Source organism: Globicephala melas, chromosome 1, assembly GCF_963455315.2.
Source record: "Globicephala melas chromosome 1, mGloMel1.2, whole genome shotgun sequence".
Taxonomy (NCBI): Eukaryota; Metazoa; Chordata; class Mammalia; order Artiodactyla; family Delphinidae; genus Globicephala; species Globicephala melas.
In genome coordinates, this window is record NC_083314.1 from 13,845,266 (window position 1) to 13,864,649 (window position 19,384).

General features: G+C 37.1%; 1 protein-coding gene across 2 annotated transcripts in view; it reads left to right on the top strand.

Annotated features, from left to right (window-relative positions):
* Nucleotides 1–6,092: 6,092 nt before the first annotated feature.
* The window catches only part of KCTD3 (potassium channel tetramerization domain containing 3), a 74,926-nt gene continuing 61,634 nt past the window's right edge, over nucleotides 6,093–19,384 (top strand). The window contains exons 1-8 of one of the 2 annotated variants that reach the window (XM_060296236.1): nucleotides 6,093–6,249; nucleotides 10,104–10,157; nucleotides 10,406–10,451; nucleotides 12,081–12,154; nucleotides 17,271–17,329; nucleotides 17,601–17,681; nucleotides 18,652–18,792; nucleotides 19,248–19,341. In XM_060296236.1, coding sequence (XP_060152219.1) covers nucleotides 6,167–6,249; nucleotides 10,104–10,157; nucleotides 10,406–10,451; nucleotides 12,081–12,154; nucleotides 17,271–17,329; nucleotides 17,601–17,681; nucleotides 18,652–18,792; nucleotides 19,248–19,341 — 632 coding nt within the window. In that variant the 5' untranslated portion in view covers nucleotides 6,093–6,166. The remainder of the gene's footprint in view (nucleotides 6,250–10,103; nucleotides 10,158–10,405; nucleotides 10,452–12,080; nucleotides 12,155–17,270; nucleotides 17,330–17,600; nucleotides 17,682–18,651; nucleotides 18,793–19,247; nucleotides 19,342–19,384) is intronic. The other variant, XM_030868296.2, reaches the window with a different exon arrangement.

The following is a 19,384-nucleotide window of genomic DNA, read 5'->3' on the forward strand; positions in this document are numbered from 1 at the left end:
CAAGGGTGTATCCTATTAATAGTTTGCTGAGAGGTTTTTTTTTTAAATCAGGAATCGATATTGGATTTTTTCCAAATGTTTTTTCTGTGTCATAAACAGTGTTTTTTTTTTTTTTTTTTTTTAATTAATCTTTTGGCTGTGTTGGATCTTCATTGCTTTGCTTCCTCTAGTTGTGGTGAGCAGGGACTACTCTTCGTTGTGGTGTGCAGGCTTCTCATTGCGGTGGCTTCTCTTGTTGCTGGCTCTAGGCTCCTGGGCTTCAGTAGTTGTGGCTGTGGGCTCTAGAGCGCAGGCTCAGTAGCTGTAGTGCGCGGGCTTAGTTGCTCCACGGCATGTGGGATCTTCCCGGACCAGGGATTGAACCCGTGTCCCCTGAATTGGCAGGCAGATTCCTAACCACTGCGCAACCAGGGAAGTCCCATAAACAGTGGTTTTAATTTTTAATTTCTTAACATGGTGAATTACATTGACTGATTTTCAAATGTTAAGCTAACCTTGCCCTCCCAGGATAAATCCCACTTCATCATAGAAAATATTATTCTTTTTGCATTTTGTTGGATTCGGTGTGCTAATATTTTTTTAAACATTTATGCATCTATGTACATGAAGAATACTGGTCTGTAGTTTACTTGTAATGTCTTTTTTTTGATTCTGGTATCAGGGTAATTCTGGCCTCAGCGAATGAGTTGGAAATTCTCTATCCTTATGATTTGTAGATGAGTTGTATAGAATTAATATTATTTATTTCTTAAATATTAGAAGAATTCACCAGTGAAGCCAACTGTGCCTGGAGTTTTCTTTGTGGGAAGATCTGAAACTACAAATTCAAACTCTTTTATAGAAATAGAGCTATTCAGTGGTGATCATTTTGTAATGTATAGATGTAGAGCTATTCAGTGGTGATCATTTTGTAATGTGTAGAAATATCAAATCACTATGTTGTGCATGTGGAACTAACGTAGTGTTGTAGGTCAACTATATTTCAAAAACAAACAAATCATGTAGATTATTGACTATATATGAAATCATGTATATTATGCATGAAAATTGTTGAGAGTAAATCCTAAAAGTTCTCATCACAAGGAAAAAATGTTTCTTTACAGACTGAAAGGGGGCTGCCTTGGGGACGCTGATTCCCTTGCTGTTCACTCAAATGTAGGCTAGTTTCTTCCCTGTAATCCTCATACCATGGGGCTGGAGGGTAGATGTTATCCTGGCCCTTCACTACTGCCTCCAAATTATTGTCCTTCATTTCCCTTAAACTAACATCTTTGATGAGTATACCATCAGGCTAGGAATGTGTATTTTTCTAGCTTTGATCGATGAGACCCAGTGAAACTTCAAGTCCTTTACCCCTTTCTTAAGGCATGTTTTTGGATATTGACAGATCTGTTTGAGGAAGTTTCCCCTATCGTTGTTTGTAATCTAAAAGATGTTGTTTTAAAATCTGATATATAGAGTATATCATTAGGGTCATACCCCAAATAACGGGTGTGTCTACACTTAGAGTGGGTTAGGAGATAATAATAATAATGGCAACTGCAAACACTGGGCAAATTACCCATTCTCCTTCTGGCTCAGTTTCTTTATTTTGTTAACTAGAAGTTGTCTCCTTTCATCTACTCAAAGACATAAGTCCAAAAGTTATCTTCTGCCTCTCTTGAATTACCTGTTTTTTTTGCTCTCTATTGAATGGTTTCCATTGGCTTGTGGTTATTACTATTATTTTTTTATCATCTTACGAAGCCTTCTCTTGACCTTACTTTCGTCTGTTTGCTACCATCCATCTCCTTACTGTTCTTTACAGCAAAATCCCACCAATCATGCTGTTTCTCCCATCACTGCACTAGAATTACCCTTACTTACAAGGTCACCAATTTCCTTCATGTTGCTAAAACCAATTGTTAATTCTCAGTCTTTATTTTACTAGACTTCTTATCTCACAGGACCCCATACTTCTTTGGTTTTCCTCCTCTTGTTGGTACTCCTTTCTGTCTCCTTGGCTGTATGTCCTTCTCCCCCCAATATCCTAATACTGTATAGTCAAGGGCTCCCTCCTAATTCCTATTCTTGTCTCTTTATATTACACTCACCCCCTTACAATCTCAGGTAGCCTCATGGCTCTAAAAACGATCTATATATTGCTAATTTCCAAAATTTTATTTTAGTAAAGATAACAGTAGTTTCAGTTTGGGTCTCCCTCCCAAACTTCTGACTCCTATATATAACTGCCTACTCAACATCTCGCTTCAATATTGAATACAGTGCCGCCTTAAGTGTGGTCCATCCACAAATCATTTGTCATCAGTCTGCAACAAACTAAGTATAAAAATGAGAGAAAGAGTTTAACAACATTTATAGCAATTTGATGCCAGCAGTGGTCTTATCTCATTGCACAGGGTGTAGACGAGTTCATATGTTGTCAAATTTGCTTGATAAGTTGCATGTGGTGTGAGGTGAGTTCCAATCATGTACAGTAGGAAAAAACATTGATCTCCATGAGTTGGAAATGAAGTAAACTTGTCCTTCACCTAAGACAGTTTGAGAAGTACTGGTTTAGTAGACATCTCAAATTCAACACATCTACTAAAAAAAGTAATGGTATTTAAAGAATATTTAATTTATATTTTTACATGCATAAGTCTTTAAATAATATAAATAAATTTAAAAAACTGTCATGCAGACAACCTTGAATCTACTCTACACATACATACATACACATATACATACATACAAGTAATACATGAATGAAAACCCACTGTAAACACTTTAAGCAATGTGAAAGTCCACAGAGTTGAAAGGTTCTACCTCTGTTTATCACTGCTGACTTCCCCTTTCTGATTCTAATGACCGTTCTAGGGTTAAGGTTTCTTCCCAGTTTAATACATGCGCTTTTAGATAGAAATTAGTAGACACAGACAATTTTAGTTTTGTTTTTTTTTTTTTTTAAATAAATGAGGTTGCACTCATAATGCATTATTCTGTGACCCGATTTTTTTCCCACTAATATACTTGGAGACCTTTTCTGGTCAGTTCATACAGATTTGCCCCATAATAATCATAATATGCAACACTTCTAAAAATCATCCTCCTATTGTTGAACAGTCTAGTTGGTTCTAAACACTGCTACAATGAATATGCACTTCTTGATTTGCACATCGTGCATCTCTACGATACGTCTGTAGGAGCTATTCCTAGAAGACAAGAGCTGAGTCAAGGGTATATACAGTTCAAAAGTTGATACTCTCAGGCTGTCTTCAAAAACTCCATACCCTTTAAATTCCAATCAACATGCATGAGTGTGACCATTTCAACACTGGAGTTTTACCAAATCTCTTAATTTTTGCCAACCTCGTGAGTGAAAATTACATCCTTTTCTGTTGTTTGAGCAAGAATTTCAGTGTTTTTGTTAGTTATCATCCCATCACTTGCCTGTTGATATACTTTCCATATTTTTCCCTTTTTGTCTCCTCAGTTGATTTGTAAAGTGATACACATACAACCAAGGGCTGTGGATTTTTAATCATTTATCTGATAGATATTGTAAATATTTTTTCCCTTTCTGCTGTCTTTGATAATAATGTTTCAATTTATTCTTAAGAAGTAAATAATATCCTAACTTTAAGTTTTATGAGTAACAAATCCCTTCAGACTCACATTGATCTGGATACATCAAGAAGCTCTGACCATTTGGTTTATAAAATAGTGAGTCCTCTCCCCTCTCCTGATGAGATGTCTTGCTGAGAGTTAATAATTACTACACATTGAGATGAATGTGGTTTCATTTATTTATTTCAGGAAGGATAAGAAGCCTTGTCACAAATAACTCTATGCTGCCTTTTGAATTCATTAAAGGCAAAAATCTGTTAATAAGTGCTCTTTTACATTCTTCCAATGGAAAATTAAACGCCCAGGGATAAATAAATGGCCTTTTTTATCATCTAATTCTATCCTGCAAATTTGAAAGCAAAATTTCCAATCCTTATAGAAATAGATATTAAGGGTTAGAACAAAGACAGCTAATACTGTTTAAAGTGTGAAAAATTATTAGTTCGCTTCTCCCTTAATCTGATCTTCTGAGTATCAAGTGAATATATGAGATATAGCGAGTTATAGTGCACTGATTTCAAACTGCTTGTCTTCAAATTCTTGCTATGCTATATGCCACCTACATAATTTTGAGCAAGTTTTCTGATCATTTTAAGTCCCACGTTTCTATTTTTAAAATAGTGAAACAATAGTTGTGAAGAAAAAAAATGACAGAAAATATCTAAACCACCTAGATATGATAAATCCTTAATAAATACAGATTAGCTATTATTATTATCATCATCATTAACTGGGGTAAATAATATTTATCTTATATCTGTAAGTACTGCTATCCTCTTTTAAGTCAAATTTGGATATCATATCACTGGCATATTTGCCAGCAGAGGATTAAAAAAATTATATGACAATGAAAATTAAAAATATACTATCATGTAGATCTTCATTTTGAATTTTTATGGTAAAATTATAGCAAAACAGGATTCATGCAAAGGCTTTAGTACCACAAACGACTTCTGAAACATAATATACTGTCTTTGTTAGCTCGTGGAGCCATCAGGTTAACAAAATAAATTAGTCGATAAAAGAAAGAAATGGATACATCAACTATACTACAGTAAAAACATTAAATAAAAAAGAATTTAGAAAATCTCCAAAGACAAAAAAGAAAGAAATGAAAAACTTTATCTGAGCCAAATTGAAAATTATAACCCAGGAACAGCCTTTCGGAAAGCTTCGAGGTCTGTTCTGCCTATGAGGTCAAAGCATAGCTATACAAGTTTTTGAGACAGAGGGTTGTACATTAAATGATGTATTACTGACAGTTACACAATCCAGATCTACAAGTACAGAGTGAGCGGCCCCAAGATTAAGAAGGAAGATTATCTCCTAAAGAATTGTGACCCTTGATGAGATTAAGAAGGAACGTTACCTCCTAAGGAGGTCCGGGGAATGCAGATGCTCATTCCGCCCCAAAGGGACGAAGGAAGCCAAGAAAAATTTTATGTTTAAATATTTCCCCTCTTGCCATAAAATATGAATTTTACTTCACCAGGTATTATAGTGTTACCATTTTAAAAATATATTTTAGTAGCCATTAAGGTTTCCAGTTCCAATATATACTGTTTAAAGCAAAAATAAATAAACTTTAAAAAATTGTATTTGTGTGTGTAACATTAGCTGAGTACCTTACTATAGTCCGGAAACTTGTGGCCCTACACTGCCTAGGGGTATTTTTTTTTTCTCCTTGTTTTTATCTTTTGTTTTCTCCCCTTCTTAACAAAATCAAACTGCTTGGGAGTGTAGGGATGAGAAGGAAGAGGGTAAGGTAACGAGTTTGCTGAGATAAGCGCTATAAAGTTTTAAAATCCCCCAATTTTCACTGCATTTCCACCATAAATAGCAACGTAAACATTTAAGCATAACTTCCTCTAAGAAATTTTCCTTTCATCTCCCAAATCCATGTGGAGAAGGGAGACAATAAGGATGCTTAGGAAAACTTGCCCAGACTTGCCCTCAACCTGGGAAATCTGAGTCCCGGGGCTGGAAAATCTGAAATGTAAAAGAGAAACGTGCTGGGATTGCGTGGGTAGGAGGGAAGAAACAGGATCCCACGGGACCCGGCTTTGGTCCAGGAGCGCATTCCCCCACCCCCCACTCCGCGCCGGCCGCTGGGCTGGGAAGCTCCTCCTCCCCGTTTCCTTCCTCCGCCTCAAGCTCGGTGGCCGTGGCGGGCGAAGGGCAGAACGCCGCGGTATTTTGTCCCACGCGGCGACCCCTCCTCCCGCCGGCGCTGCGGCTGCAGCGGCTGCGAGGGAGGCAGCGGAGAGCTGACGGCAGGCCACGGCTGGGCGGGCTGGAGGCCACGGGAGGTGGAGGCCCGGCCGCCTTCCCGCGGCACGGGAGCGGAGGGGAAGAGGCGGACGCCCGCCAGCCCCGCCCGGTCGCCGAGAACGTGGGGGAGGCTCCGCGCGCCGCCCGCCCCCCGGCGTCCGCAGCCCTGCTGGCCCTGCAGCCGCCGCCGCCGCCGCCGCCGCTGCCTCCGCCTCGGGCTCCCGCCGCGGGCTCCACGGCCCCGGCCAGGGAGGGAGGGCGGCGGGTGCCGCCGGAGCCGCCAGACATGTCGGGAGGGCACTGCGGCAGCTTCGCCGCGGCGGCGGCCGGCAGCGGCGAGATCGTGCAGCTGAACGTGGGGGGAACCAGGTGAGTCGGGGAGAAGGGGCTCGGGGTGGGGGGATAGCGGGCGGGCGACCTCCGGGGGAGGCCGGGCCCCGGGGGGGCGGGATAGCGGGCGAGCATGGGCGCCGAGTCGGCGGGGAGTGCAGGGCCCTCCGGGCGGGTGCAGGTCCGCGGATCTCGAGGGGCAGGCGGCCTTGGGAATCACCGAGACCAGGGTTCATCTGGCCGCGCTGCCGCCTTACTAGAATATCAGCTACGTCCCTCTCCCTTTCTAGGGGATCAGGCCGAGAGGAACATTCTATAGCCTTCCTTACCTAACCCTGGCGCGTACTTGAGGAATTTATTTTGTAGAAGCCGGGCCTTGTGGTTTGACTGTTGCAGGTGCATCTGCCTCCCTTTCTCTTTGGTCAACAAGGTAAATCGATTTGCTCGGGCGATAACGCCTCAGTAAGGGCTGTTTGAAATCTCCAAGAATTTCGGTGGAGGGAGTGCCGTAGATGCGTGGTACGTTGTTATTTATTTTCAGAGTTTCTTGATGCGTGGCTCTGAAGGATCTGTTCAACTTGTAGGGCAGCGAGTCCAGAAACGGCAGTTTGAAGAGTTGGTTCTGGGAAGCTTTGGGTAGTGGCACCCTGTTGCGCTCTCCTAGTAAACAGACGGAAAGCTCTTCTCTGATCTCTCTTTGGCCTTCCACTCCCTTACTATGTCTTTTAATAAGCTTGTTGCGGGGTGGGGGGGAATCATACTTATGTGGATTTGCTATGGTTTATGAGTCACTCCTCTCGGAAATGGGAGTTTGCCAGCTGTTTCAAGGAAGGGGTAGTTGAGTTTTAGGCTAGGTGGGAGATAAACGATGAAGCGCCCTGGGAGGTAGTGTATTTTGCTATGCTCAACACCTAGGACTTTTTAACTAGTATTTTTAAAAATGCAGAACGGCAGCACTGTGAACCATAGTGGTAAAAATGTATAGTGTTTGAATGGTTTTCTAAGTGTGCTGGAGAATTCAACACAGGAAACAGTAATGCTTTCTCCGCTCACTCTTTTTTTCCCTCTCATCCCCCAAGCAAAACTTAAGTAGTTTACAACGTTATTGCTGCTATATAGATTCCGGTTTTATGGAGGGGAAGATTGGTGTCTCCTAATGCAAGACATGGATATTTTCCTAAAATCATGTGAAAATTTTGCCGCTTTGGTAACTTATGAATGCAAAACTGGAATACCCTGCAAGAGCTGGCCTTCAGAAGAGTAGCACTATAGTCATTTAAAATCCCTGCCCTAGTTTCTAATTTCCTTGAAGTTGAGTAATTGCCCCTGGGGAGAACCACCTGTGGCATAGAATTGAACTCAGCTGTGAAGTGATAGCGTGACACTCAAACGAGAGTTTCTTATGAGCAGAGAAGCACATGGTATACGTAGGGTCTAATCAAAAAAATGACCAATTTTTATCATTTATTTAACACTTAATGGATGATTCAGAAAGTAGAGAAGATGAGGTTTCATTTAGAATTGTTAATGTTATTATTTACCAGAAGAACCCTAATGAAGTGAAAGAAAACCAATGTGGCTCCATTCGTGATTAATTCTGTTACGAATGAGTATGATTTGAGGCCTCAGGAGAGAAGTCTGGGACCAGCCAGTGGGAGACAAGCTCAGCAACCTTAGACAAATTATTTTTTAGTGCTTAGTTTCCTAAAATGTGTAATGACAATAATAGTACAACCTTCCAGGATTGATAAAAAAATTTGAAGCAATAAATGGGAAATACAAGGTTAGTGGCATTATCTATCAACAGTAACTGCGGAATAAATAATTTTAACTAGATTGTTTCCAAGTAAATTTAGGAGGCAAGTAGCATGGAGTATAAATGTGGATATGTTTTGCTGAGGCCAGATTGCACGTGATCTTTTTCTTGGCATACTGTAGATATGAGATAAAAACATAGAAAAGGCTTTTCATATATATACGTTTCAGAGAATTATGCTTGTCATATGTAATTTTAAATGTTGTAGGTTTCATGAAGTCATATTTGGAACCAGTTTTAGAGCTCTGGGATTTTCTCCCCCTATCTTCCACTTGTTTGGAGAAAAAAAAAAATTGGTGGGGATGAGAGTCTAATCCCTTTGCCCAGAAATTCCAGATTACTAAACCCACCCCGAACTGCTGATTTTAATTGAAATTGCTAATATGACTTTAAGCAGACCTGGGTAATTTTCTAAGTAACACAAAATTTGAGTTATTTGGCAAACAATTTGCTGAATAAGCAGTGAACGTGAAAGGTCACAAGTTAGAAGTGATCCTTATTTGGAATTAATTTGATTGCCTCCAAAACACAGTGACTCATTTTTGCAGTGGATCCTTAGATATTTCAGTTTACCATATTTACTGGGTTTGCTTCTATTGATTTGACCAAGTCAGTTTCCTCTGACTAGTTGTAATCTACTTCTCATTTTTTTCTTAAGATTCTGGTAAGAAATGTGCTTGGGAAAATTTGCCATATTTTCTTGAGTAAACTGGCTCCTTTCTTAGCCTGATTAATGGGCACAGGAGCTACTTTAAAACAGTCATGTAATGCTAGAAAATGAATGTGGAGGGAAAGTAAAGGGTCTGTTGGGCTCTCTTCTGTGTGAGGACACGTGGTGATGGGGCAGCGAGTCAGAAATACATAGTGCAGTGTGATGAGTCTTAAAATGAAGATATTCAGACATCAAATGCTGGACTGGATGAGCCCTATATCGAATTCTTTGTCATGCCAGTTTACATCTGTTACTGATTGTTTTGCCTCGGTCTGTTACACGTGGCTTTGATAAAGTTCCCCTCAAATTGGTGGTAATAAGCAGACTTGATCAAATGGCAGTTAACCTCAAAACAGTGTTTACTGAGTGATTTTTGAATGAGTGAATGCAACAGTTGTGAATAGCCCAAGACTATAAAGGAAATGTTAAATGCATTATGTGCAGTGGGATTAATGTGAGCTCAGAAAGATAGTATAGGGTAGTATATTTGGAAAGCCATTAAAGAGAAGGTAGAACCTGGATGGTATCAAGAAAGATGGGCGGGGCTTCCCTGGTGGCGCAGTGGTTAAGAATCCGCCTGGCAGTGCAGGTGACACGAGTTTGAGCCCTGGTCCGGGAAGATCCCACATGCTGCGAAGCAGCTAAGCCCGTGAGCCGCAACTACTGAGCCTGCGCTCTGGAGCCTGCGAGCCACAACTAATGAGCACGCGCGCCTAGAGCCCATGCTGCGCAACAAGAGAAGCCACCGCAATGAGAAGCCCGTGCACCACAACGAAGAGTAGCCTCCGCTCGCTGTAACTAGACAGAGGCCACGCGCAGCAGCGAAGACCCAACGCAGCCAAAAATAAATTAAAAAATAAAAACATAAATTTATGAAAAAAAGATGGGTGGAACTTAGATAATTGAACATGAGGTTGATGCAGCTGGGATGGAGATTCTGAAGTGGTGTAAGCATGGATTGTTTGGGGATATTAAGAAGTACTGTCTTATTAGAGGGGAAAACAGTTTGTGTTGGAGAGATGAAACGTGACCTGAAGATAGTATGTTATGTTGAGAATTTTAGACTTGGTGTGGTGCGCTAATTATTGATTCTTCAGTAGATTGGCATGCTAGAAAGTAGTGTTTTAGGAAGCTTTATATGTAAGCAAATTAATTATTTGATTTTGTTGACAGCTCTTGGAATAAACTTAACTCTGAATTGAAAGTAGCAAAATTTAAAGATATTAAAAGTAATGAATATAATTGATACAGCTGTAGCTATGCAGCAACTTGTAAATCATTAGCCAGTGTATTAAAGCAAGTTAACTAACATGGAAATTTCAAATCATGTCCTCTCTTATAATACCAGCTACTTTTTAATTGCAGGTTTAGTACCTCAAGACAAACACTTATGTGGATTCCAGATTCCTTTTTTTCCAGGTATTTCATATAATTCTTTAGTACCTTTTTTTAAATACAGTTGATTATTTATTAAAACAGTAAAATTAAATATTTTTATGTATCGAATACAAAAGCTTAACTCTTAAAATATAATTTTTAAATTGTTATTTTACTTTGGAGATAGGATGATTCATTTGTGTTGGTCTTTGATGTTTGAAAGACTTAGAGCATTTTATTCATACTCAGATTTTAAAAACTAACTCTGTCTTAATGTTAATGACTTCTAGTTTGCTGAGTGGAAGAATTTCAACACTTCGAGATGAAACTGGTGCTGTGAGTATAACAATGTTGATGTATGTTCTAAATTAGATCAAAAAATGCTTATAATGTTTGATCCTTATACTCTAAGAAGACAGGGAAACTACTCTTTTAATAACTACTAAATGAAAGTATATGTACTTAAAGATTTTGATTTCTTGTCATGAATAGTGTTTCTGTAATTATAGAAGAGAACTTGAAACTGGGAATACTGCATATAGCAATTTAAGTAATGATGATTAGAGAGATTGTAGGATCTGAGCTTACATTGTCAAGAGAGGAAATATTTCTTTTAATCAGTAATTGAAACTCGAACAGTAAATAGATGAATGTAAATACTAAAATATTTCAATATTGGTAAGATGTTGCAAAAAGTTCTACAATTTTTTATTTTGGAGAATAACCTTATGAACTTGTGCAGCAATGGTGGAGTAAGGGTAGTAAAGAACTATTAAATTTCAGTTGAAAAAATTGGTTTATAAATTTAAAAAGCAGTTGTAATATGAACAATAGCATGTAAAGTAAATGTCTAGGGCTCACAAAAGCAAGTAAGACTTTCATTTGGGAGGCAACAAAGTGACCAGAGGTGTTTATTTGCTGTGATGAGATTTGCAGATGGAATAAAGCAGCACAAGTAGATATGTCCATGTGAGATTAGAAAAAGGACATCAGTAATTAGAGCTCTACAAATCTGTGGTGTTTTCTTCAACTTCTGATTGATTCTAATAAAAACAAAAGCAAGAATTTATGAAGCCAGAAGAACTTCATTCACTGTATATATTAACTGAATATAATATAAAAAGGTTTATTATTTGCTACCATTCTGCTGTGTAATTGACTTACATAAGCTTTAAAAGGTGTTCAATTTTATGGTTAGAGCTTTTGTAATTGGTTCAGAATAGTGTTGGCATACATTCCTGTAAAAAGTTATCAATTATGTATTTCATATTTTTTAAGCATTTTATTTTCCCCATATGTATTCTATGGTGCTGTGTTTTTTATTTAAAAAAATTTTGTTGTTGTTGTCACCCTCCCCTTCACCCTACACCCAGCCCTTGAGGAAATTGAGATAGTCGTATGTAAAAGTGTTGCTGTTTTCCAGTTTAGACAGCAGTGTGCAGTTTTACTTTTCTTGATTGCCTGGTGTGTGTTATAAAAGTACATTGTTGTTTTAATTATTCACTTATGAATCACAAATTATGTAAATCACAATCACTGTCACCAATAATTAGTGATCAGATGATGTAAGAAAGTATTATTCATGCATAATGTTTTCGAAGTATTTATTGAATTCTAGAATATTTCAGATAAAAATTTTCCCTTTGGTGTCCCTTTCACCAAATATATCAATTAAATAGAAATGAGAAAGTGGACTTATTTGATACCATTTTTCCTGCACCTTAAAATATAATCAATCTAACAACAGCTTTTCAGGTGGAGAAAAGACACCACTACTACCACATAAATGCACACGGTTATAACTACGTATCAATTTTAGAAACATTAAAATTTAATAAGAGTGGAGTCAAGGAAATATAGTATTTAAATAATTCAGTTTTTGTTCCCTAAGTCAGTGTTACAGATATTAAAGTTAGAAGTTTAATTTATAATTTGGAAGTAAAATTTGTAATTCTTTATTTACAGATATTTATTGATAGAGATCCAGCAGCGTTTGCACCCATTTTAAATTTTCTTCGGACAAAAGAACTAGACTTAAGGTAAGAAATGTACTTTTTTAAAGTAAATTTTTTATTCAAAGGTATGGTTTTGGGTATATTTTATGAAGAAAAGTTTTTTTCCCTGCCCCAAGATTATTTTTGTTTAAAAGTTTCATCAGAATTAAACTGTCATAGATACAGGCCACCATCATCCCTTCCTCTGGGTTACTCTGATAGCTTTCTTACCAATTTGCCTGTCTTCATTCTTATATCCCTTCAATTCATTTTTCACACTGTAGCCACAATTAACTTCTGAAAATGTAAATCTAATCTGGTTATTCCTCTGCTTAAAACTCTTACGTGTTACTGGATTAATGGCTAAGGATTTTGGACTTCCTGTTGTTTCTTAAGGCTCTCTCTAATCTAGCTCCTGCTTGATTTCTGTTGCTTCAACACTTTCAACTCTTTCTGCTCTCAGCTTGATTCTGATCATTTCAATGATCCCTGCTGTGTCTGCCTGATGCAGGTGTTCAGAGTTTCCTGTACTGCCACTACCCCAGTAGTCTATCTTCCATTAGACTTTAAATTCTAAAAGGACAAGTTGTTTACTGTATACCTGTAGGATCGAGCATTGTGCTTGACGCATAGCGATATTTTTCTTTGGTGGGTAAATGAATGACCATTTAAACTATTTCTTCAACTTTGCCATAGACTACAATCTACAATGGAAGCTACAATCTAATTTGTATTTTATTGTTTTATTTCGTATATTCCTAATGAACTTTCACTTAAGGACTTATTAATACTTTTTGAGATAACACCTTTTAGAATTCTAATTGTTTCTTTAAGCTGCTGCTTTATAATATTATATAATTTGGGGCTTATATTTACTAGAATATGCGCTCCTTGAAAGCAAAGATTTTTTTGTTTGGTTTGTTCCTTGCTGTATTCCCAGTGTTGTTAAAACGGCACGTATAGTAGCTGCTCAATAGATATTTATTGAATGAATAAAAGAGTTTGTTGGGGCTTTTTGTTTGTCTATTTCTTGGCCTGGGGTGGAAGTGGGAAGTATATTACTAACTACTTACTTCTGGGGTAAAATTATTTTTAGCATTTGATTAAAGCCTAAATTTACTCCTAGTCAGTGTCCTTGTGACTAATCCACGACTAAATCACCCATGAAAGGCAGAAATATAATAGTTTAAATATTTGTATTCACTGCTTTTCTTTCAACTTGCTTCTTTATTTCATTTAGGGAAGCCTAGCAAACTTAAGTTCTCTGAGTAGTACCTTCTAAAAGGAGGTGGGAAGGAATTGAAAAAAGAATGCTATGTTCTACTTCTGTTTTTTGCATAAAATTCTTGTATTGCACGTATCACACTGTATTATCATTATCATATTTGTCTGTCTTCTCCAGACAAATAATTAGCCAGTGCTACTGTACTGTTAACATAAGTAGTTTTGAAATAGAATAAGAAAGTTCTAACTGTTCTTATTAAACTAATTACAACCAATTTCACAAATAAAAGCAATTTAATATCGCAATTACACGTGTTCATTAGGCCTACGGAATTTTTTTTGTCTGTTGTTTTTTAAGACTTCTTTTTTTAATAGCAGTTTCAGGTTTACAACAAAATTGAGAGGGAGGTACAGAGATTTCCCATGTGCCCCCTGCCTTCATTATCAACCTCCTCCACTGTTAACATCATTTACCAGAATGATACACTTTTTTTTTTTTTTACGATTGATGTGAACCTACATTGACATCATAGTCACCCAAAGTCCATAGTTTACCTTTGGTTCACTTGGTGTTGTACATTTTATGAGTTAGCACAAATGTATAATGACACGTGTTCATCTTTATAATACTGTACAAAGTATTATTTCCATAATTTGGCCTTCTCCAGAATGTCATATTTGGAATCACACAGTATGTAGCCTTTCCTGATTGGCTTCTTTCACTTAATATTATGCAGTTAAGTTTCCTCCATGTCTATTCATGTTATTTCTTTTTAATGCTGATAGTATTTCATTAGCTGAATATACCAGTTTATTTTTACACTCACCTGCTAAAGAGGACATTTTGGTTGCTTCCAAGTTTTGGCTGTTAGGAATAAAGCTGCTATAAAACCATCCATGTGCAGGTTTTCGTGTGGTCGTAAGTTTTCAACTCCTTTGGGTAAATACCAAGGAGTGCAGTTGCTGGATCGTATGGTAAGAGTTTTATAGGACCCTCAGACTGTCTTTCAGAGTGGCTGTAGCATTTTGCTTTCCCACCAGCAGTGTATGACAGTTCTTACTGCTTCACATCCTTGCCAGCATTTGGTGTTAGGATTCTGGATTTTGGCCATGTTAACTAATGTGTAGTGGAAACTCATTGTTTTAATTTGCATTTGCTTAATGACATATGATGTGGAGCATCTTTTCATAGGCTTATTTGCTACCTCTGTATCTTCCTCGGTTAAGGTCTTTGGCCCATTTTTTAATTGAATTTGTTTCCTTATTGTTGAGTTTTAAGAGTTCTTTGTATATTTTGGATAACAGTCCCTTATCAAATTTGTCTTCTGCAAATATTTTCTCTCATTCTGTGGCTTGTCTTATTTCCTTGACATTGTCTTTCGTGGAGCAGAAGTTTTTAATTTTCATGAAATCTAGCTTATCCTTATTCCTCTCATGGATTATGTCTTTTGGTTGTATCTAAAAAGGTATCACCATACCCACTGTCACTGAGGTTTTCTCCTAAATGTTATCTTCTTTGAGCTTTTTAGTTTTGCATTTTACCTTTAGGTCTGTGAATCATTTTGAGTTAATTTTTGTGAAGGGTGTAAGGTCTGTGTTTAGACTAATTTCTCGCTCTTTTTTTTGCATGCAGATGTCCAGTTGTTTCAGCACCATTTGTTACTCCATTGTTTTGCCTTTGCTCCTTTGTCATAGATCAGTTGACTATGTGTATGGGATCTATTTCTGGGCTTTCTGTTCTATTCCATTGATCTGTTGTTGATTCTTTTCACCAGTACTGTGCTATCTTGATTTTTCTAGCTTTATAATAAAGCTTGAAGTTGGGTAGTGGTAGTGCTCTAACTTTGTTCTTCTCCTTCAGTATTGTGTTGGCTATTCTGGATCTTTTGCCTTTCCATGTAAACTTTATAATCAATTTGTTGATATCCATAAAATAACTAGCTAGACTTTTGAATAGGATTACATTGAATCAGATCAAATTGGGAAGAACTAATGTCTTAACAATACTACGTCTTCCTATCCATGAACTAGGAATATCTGTCCATTTTTTCAGTTCTTTGATTTCAGTCGTCAGAGTTTTGTAGTTTTCTTCATATAGATTTTGTATATATTTTGTTAGATTTATACCTAAGTATTTCTTTTTGGGGGGTATTAATGTAAATGGTATTGTGTTTTTAATTTCAAGTTTCTCTTGTTCACCGTTGGTATATTGAAAAGCAATCGACTTTTGTACATTAACCTTGTATTCTGCAACCTTGCTATAATTGCTTATTAGTTCCAGGAGTTTTTTGTCCATTCCTTTGGATTTTCTATATAGACAATCATGTCATCTGTGATCATCAGTTTTATATATTTCTTCCCAATCTGTATGCCTTTTCTTTTCTTTTCTTGACTTGTGTAAATAAGGATTTCCAGTATGAAGTTGAAAAGGAGTGGTGAGAGGGACTATCCTTGTCTTGTAACCAGATGTTAGTGGGAAGTTTCAAATTTCTTACCATTAAATATGATGCTAGCTATAGGATTTTTTTTTAAATAGTCTTATCAAGTTGAGAAAGTTCCCCTCTATTCCTAGTTTACTGAGACTTTTTACTATGAATGGGTGTTGGATTTTGTCACACGCTTTTTTTGCACCTATTGATATGATCATGTGAGTCTGTTGATGTGATAGATTACATTAATTGATTTTAGAATATTGAACCAGCCTTGCGTACCTGAGATAAAACCCACTTGGTTGTAGTGTATATTTCTTTTTAGACATTGTTGGATTCGGTTTGCTAATATTTTGTTGAGAATTTTTGCATCTGTGTTCATGAGAGATATTGGTCTGTAGTTTTCTTGTAATGTCTTTGTCTGGTTTTGGTATTAAAGTAGTGAGGGCCTTATAAAATGAGTTAGGAAGTGTTCTCTCTGCTTCTTTCTCTGAAAGAGAGTGTAGAGGATTGGTCTAATTTCTTCCTTCAGTGTCTGGTGGCATTCACCAGTGAATCCTGGGCACGGTGCTTTCTGTGTTGGAAGGTTATTGTTGATTCAGTTTCTTTAATACATGTAGACCGATTGAGATGGATCGTCTTTCTTGTGTGAGCTCTGGCAGATGGTGTCTTTCAAGCAATTGTCCATTTCACCTAGGCTATCAAGTTTGTAGGCATAGAGTTGTTCATAGTATTCCTTTATTCTTTTAATTTTCATGGAATTTGCAGTGATGTCCCCTCTTTTTTCTGCCCAGGCAATATTTTTAAAGTAAGAACAGATTATAACTGAAACCTAAAATGAATCATTTTAAACTCTTAAGCTTCTATTTTTTTTTTTTTTACTTCTTATTTTCATATTACTTTCTTGTAACATCTTTGTCTGGGTAACAGCCCTTCTTAAGGCTGATCTTTGTTTTCCTCCGCCTTCTGTTTTGCTTTTGTTTTTGGTTTCTGTTGAGAAGAGTCATTTATCTGAATTTATTTGTTCAATAAATATGGATTGCATAACAATTACATACAAGCACTGTGGTAGGCCCTGCATGAGGCATACAAACATGGATCAGAGGAGAACATGCTTGCAGGGAGCTTATAGGATAATTGGGGAGGTTAAAATATGTATGGAAATTATGGTTAAAAGCAATTAATACCATAGGAATGATTTCCACTCTTGTTTGCCTTATTAGATACTTCTGATAATTACTTGTATTAACCCTATAAAGCCCTAATCTCTCATTTAGTCATCCAATTCATCTATATATAAATGGTTTTTTTAGTAAGAAAACGTTCTTGGTGGTGTGCAGTTTTTTTATCTATACTTCTTCAAATAATTAAGGATCTTAGGAAAAAAGTAAGTTTTAAAGCCCTATGACTTTGTTCATTAAGAACCTAGTACTTTTTCTTTTTGCTTCAGATGATAATCCGAGTTGCCAGTGTTAGAGGACTTACATCATTCATTGGTTTCTTTGTAGGGGAGTGAGTATTAATGTTCTCAGGCATGAAGCAGAATTTTATGGAATCACTCCATTAGGTATGTATTCTAGTATTTTATATTTATGATTTGACCCTTTGAGCACTAAACTTGCCCAAATGAAATCTGTTTTATATCAGGTTCTAATTTTTGATGGACTACTCAGTGCTTGCTTTTTGTGGATTTTCATAGTAAAAAGGTGTTGTCAGCTGATTTAACTTAAACATTTTCCTTTTCTTTCCTTATCCTCTTTAACTAGAGAAAATAAAAGTGGAGTACTATTTTTGTGTTTGCATGTACTCTTGACAAGTTTGCTTTGAAATGTTTTTAGTAAGAAGGCTTCTCTTATGTGAAGAACTGGAGCGTTCATCTTGTGGCAGTGTCCTTTTTCATGGTTACTTGCCTCCACCAGGTACTTCTGCTTTATTTATTTAGTTCTTTTTTTTAAGTCTTTTTATCATTAAGTAAGTACAGATGTGTGAGTAGGAAAATCTGTTTCTTGATTATTGAGTTTCCTTTGTAAATCTACTAGAAAAAGTGAGAACCTTAATATTAACAGAAGTTAAGTCATACTGTGTATTAGGGTAGGGATTTGCCAAACTTTTTCTGTAAAGGGCCAGATGGGTTTGTGAGCTAAAAGATCTCTGTGGCAACTCTTCAGCTCTGCCATAAACGCTACAGAAATGCATGGGTGAGACTGTGTCTAATAACAGCTTTATTTACGTAAAGAGCCATCAGGCTGGACTTGACCATGGCCAGATTTGCTGACTCCCGTGTTTGAGAATTGGTTGTTGATCTCCTTTGTGGAACCCCAGGAGTTTTTAGAGATTTAGCAGTGTACAGGCAGAGGAGTGTGAGGTGCATGTCATCTCTGCCCCTCTTCAGTGAGTTAGAAGATTTCGGTCTTCACCTGTGTTGTAGCAGTCTTTTGAACAAGATTTCATTTTGAAAAAGGCTCTCCTGCCAAATAAGAGATGTTTGAAAGTATAAGGCAATTCAGCTGTAGAGCGGTTTAAATTAGTAAATAGTACCTAACGCATAGTAACTGTTCCATAAATGTGAAGACTAGTGACAGAATGAATGAGTTAGTGATTGATTTGGTAACCTAGAGCTAGGTAAATACAGAGTATAATATGATAAGTCTTAGTCTTACTTTTTATATATATAACATAAGTATCAAATCTGTTGAATGAATTTTATTTTTAAAAAATCTCGTCTTGTTTTCTATGGTAGTTAATTATTTGCAGTAAATTGGTATATTGGAAGATAAATTTTGGCTATAATGAAATTCACATTTGTTTGTTTCTTAGCCATAATGTGAAATTTTAAGTTTTTGGTAAGTGAACTTAGAAATAAACTTATCTTTTTCTTTCCTTTTATAGGTATTCCTAGTCGTAAAATACACAACACTACTAGATCCTCTGCTGATTCTAGAAATGGACTAAATTTTACAGAAGGTGAAGCTCGAGGAAATGGTACACAGCCTGTTCTCTCTGGAGCTGGGGAAGAGACTGTTAGGCTAGGTAAGCAAAGAGTACATAAATTTTAAAAGTACGTATGTTTTTAGTTCTAGATGATATTGAGTAATTATTTTTAAAGATGTGATTTTTGCTTTGTCTCTTTTTAATCTAGATCTACCATTTATATCTTGAAGAATCTCACTTAACATAATTTTTATTTAGAAAGTTCATGATCTTCTGTTAGCTCTAAATCTTTAGAACAGAGGTTGGCAGACTTTTTCTGGAAAGGGCCAGACAGCGAACCTGTTGGGCTTCATGAGCTGAAGGGTCTCTGTTGGAACTGCTCAGCTTTCATTGTGGCACGAAAGCAGCGATGACGATGTATGCACAGATGTGAATGGCTGTGTTCCAACAAAGCTTTCTTTATCAAAAGAGGTAGCGGACTGGAATTGGCCTGTTAGTCATAGTTTTGCCAACTCCTTCTTTAGAACGTAAAAGATTTCTTTTGCTAATACCAGCAGGATTTCCTGTGGATCCACGAAAGGTACTAATAGTAGCTGGCCATCACAACTGGATTGTAGCTGCATATGCCCATTTTGCTGTGTGTTACAGGTATTGTATAATTAATAATGGTTTGCTTTTTATTTTGGGGGGT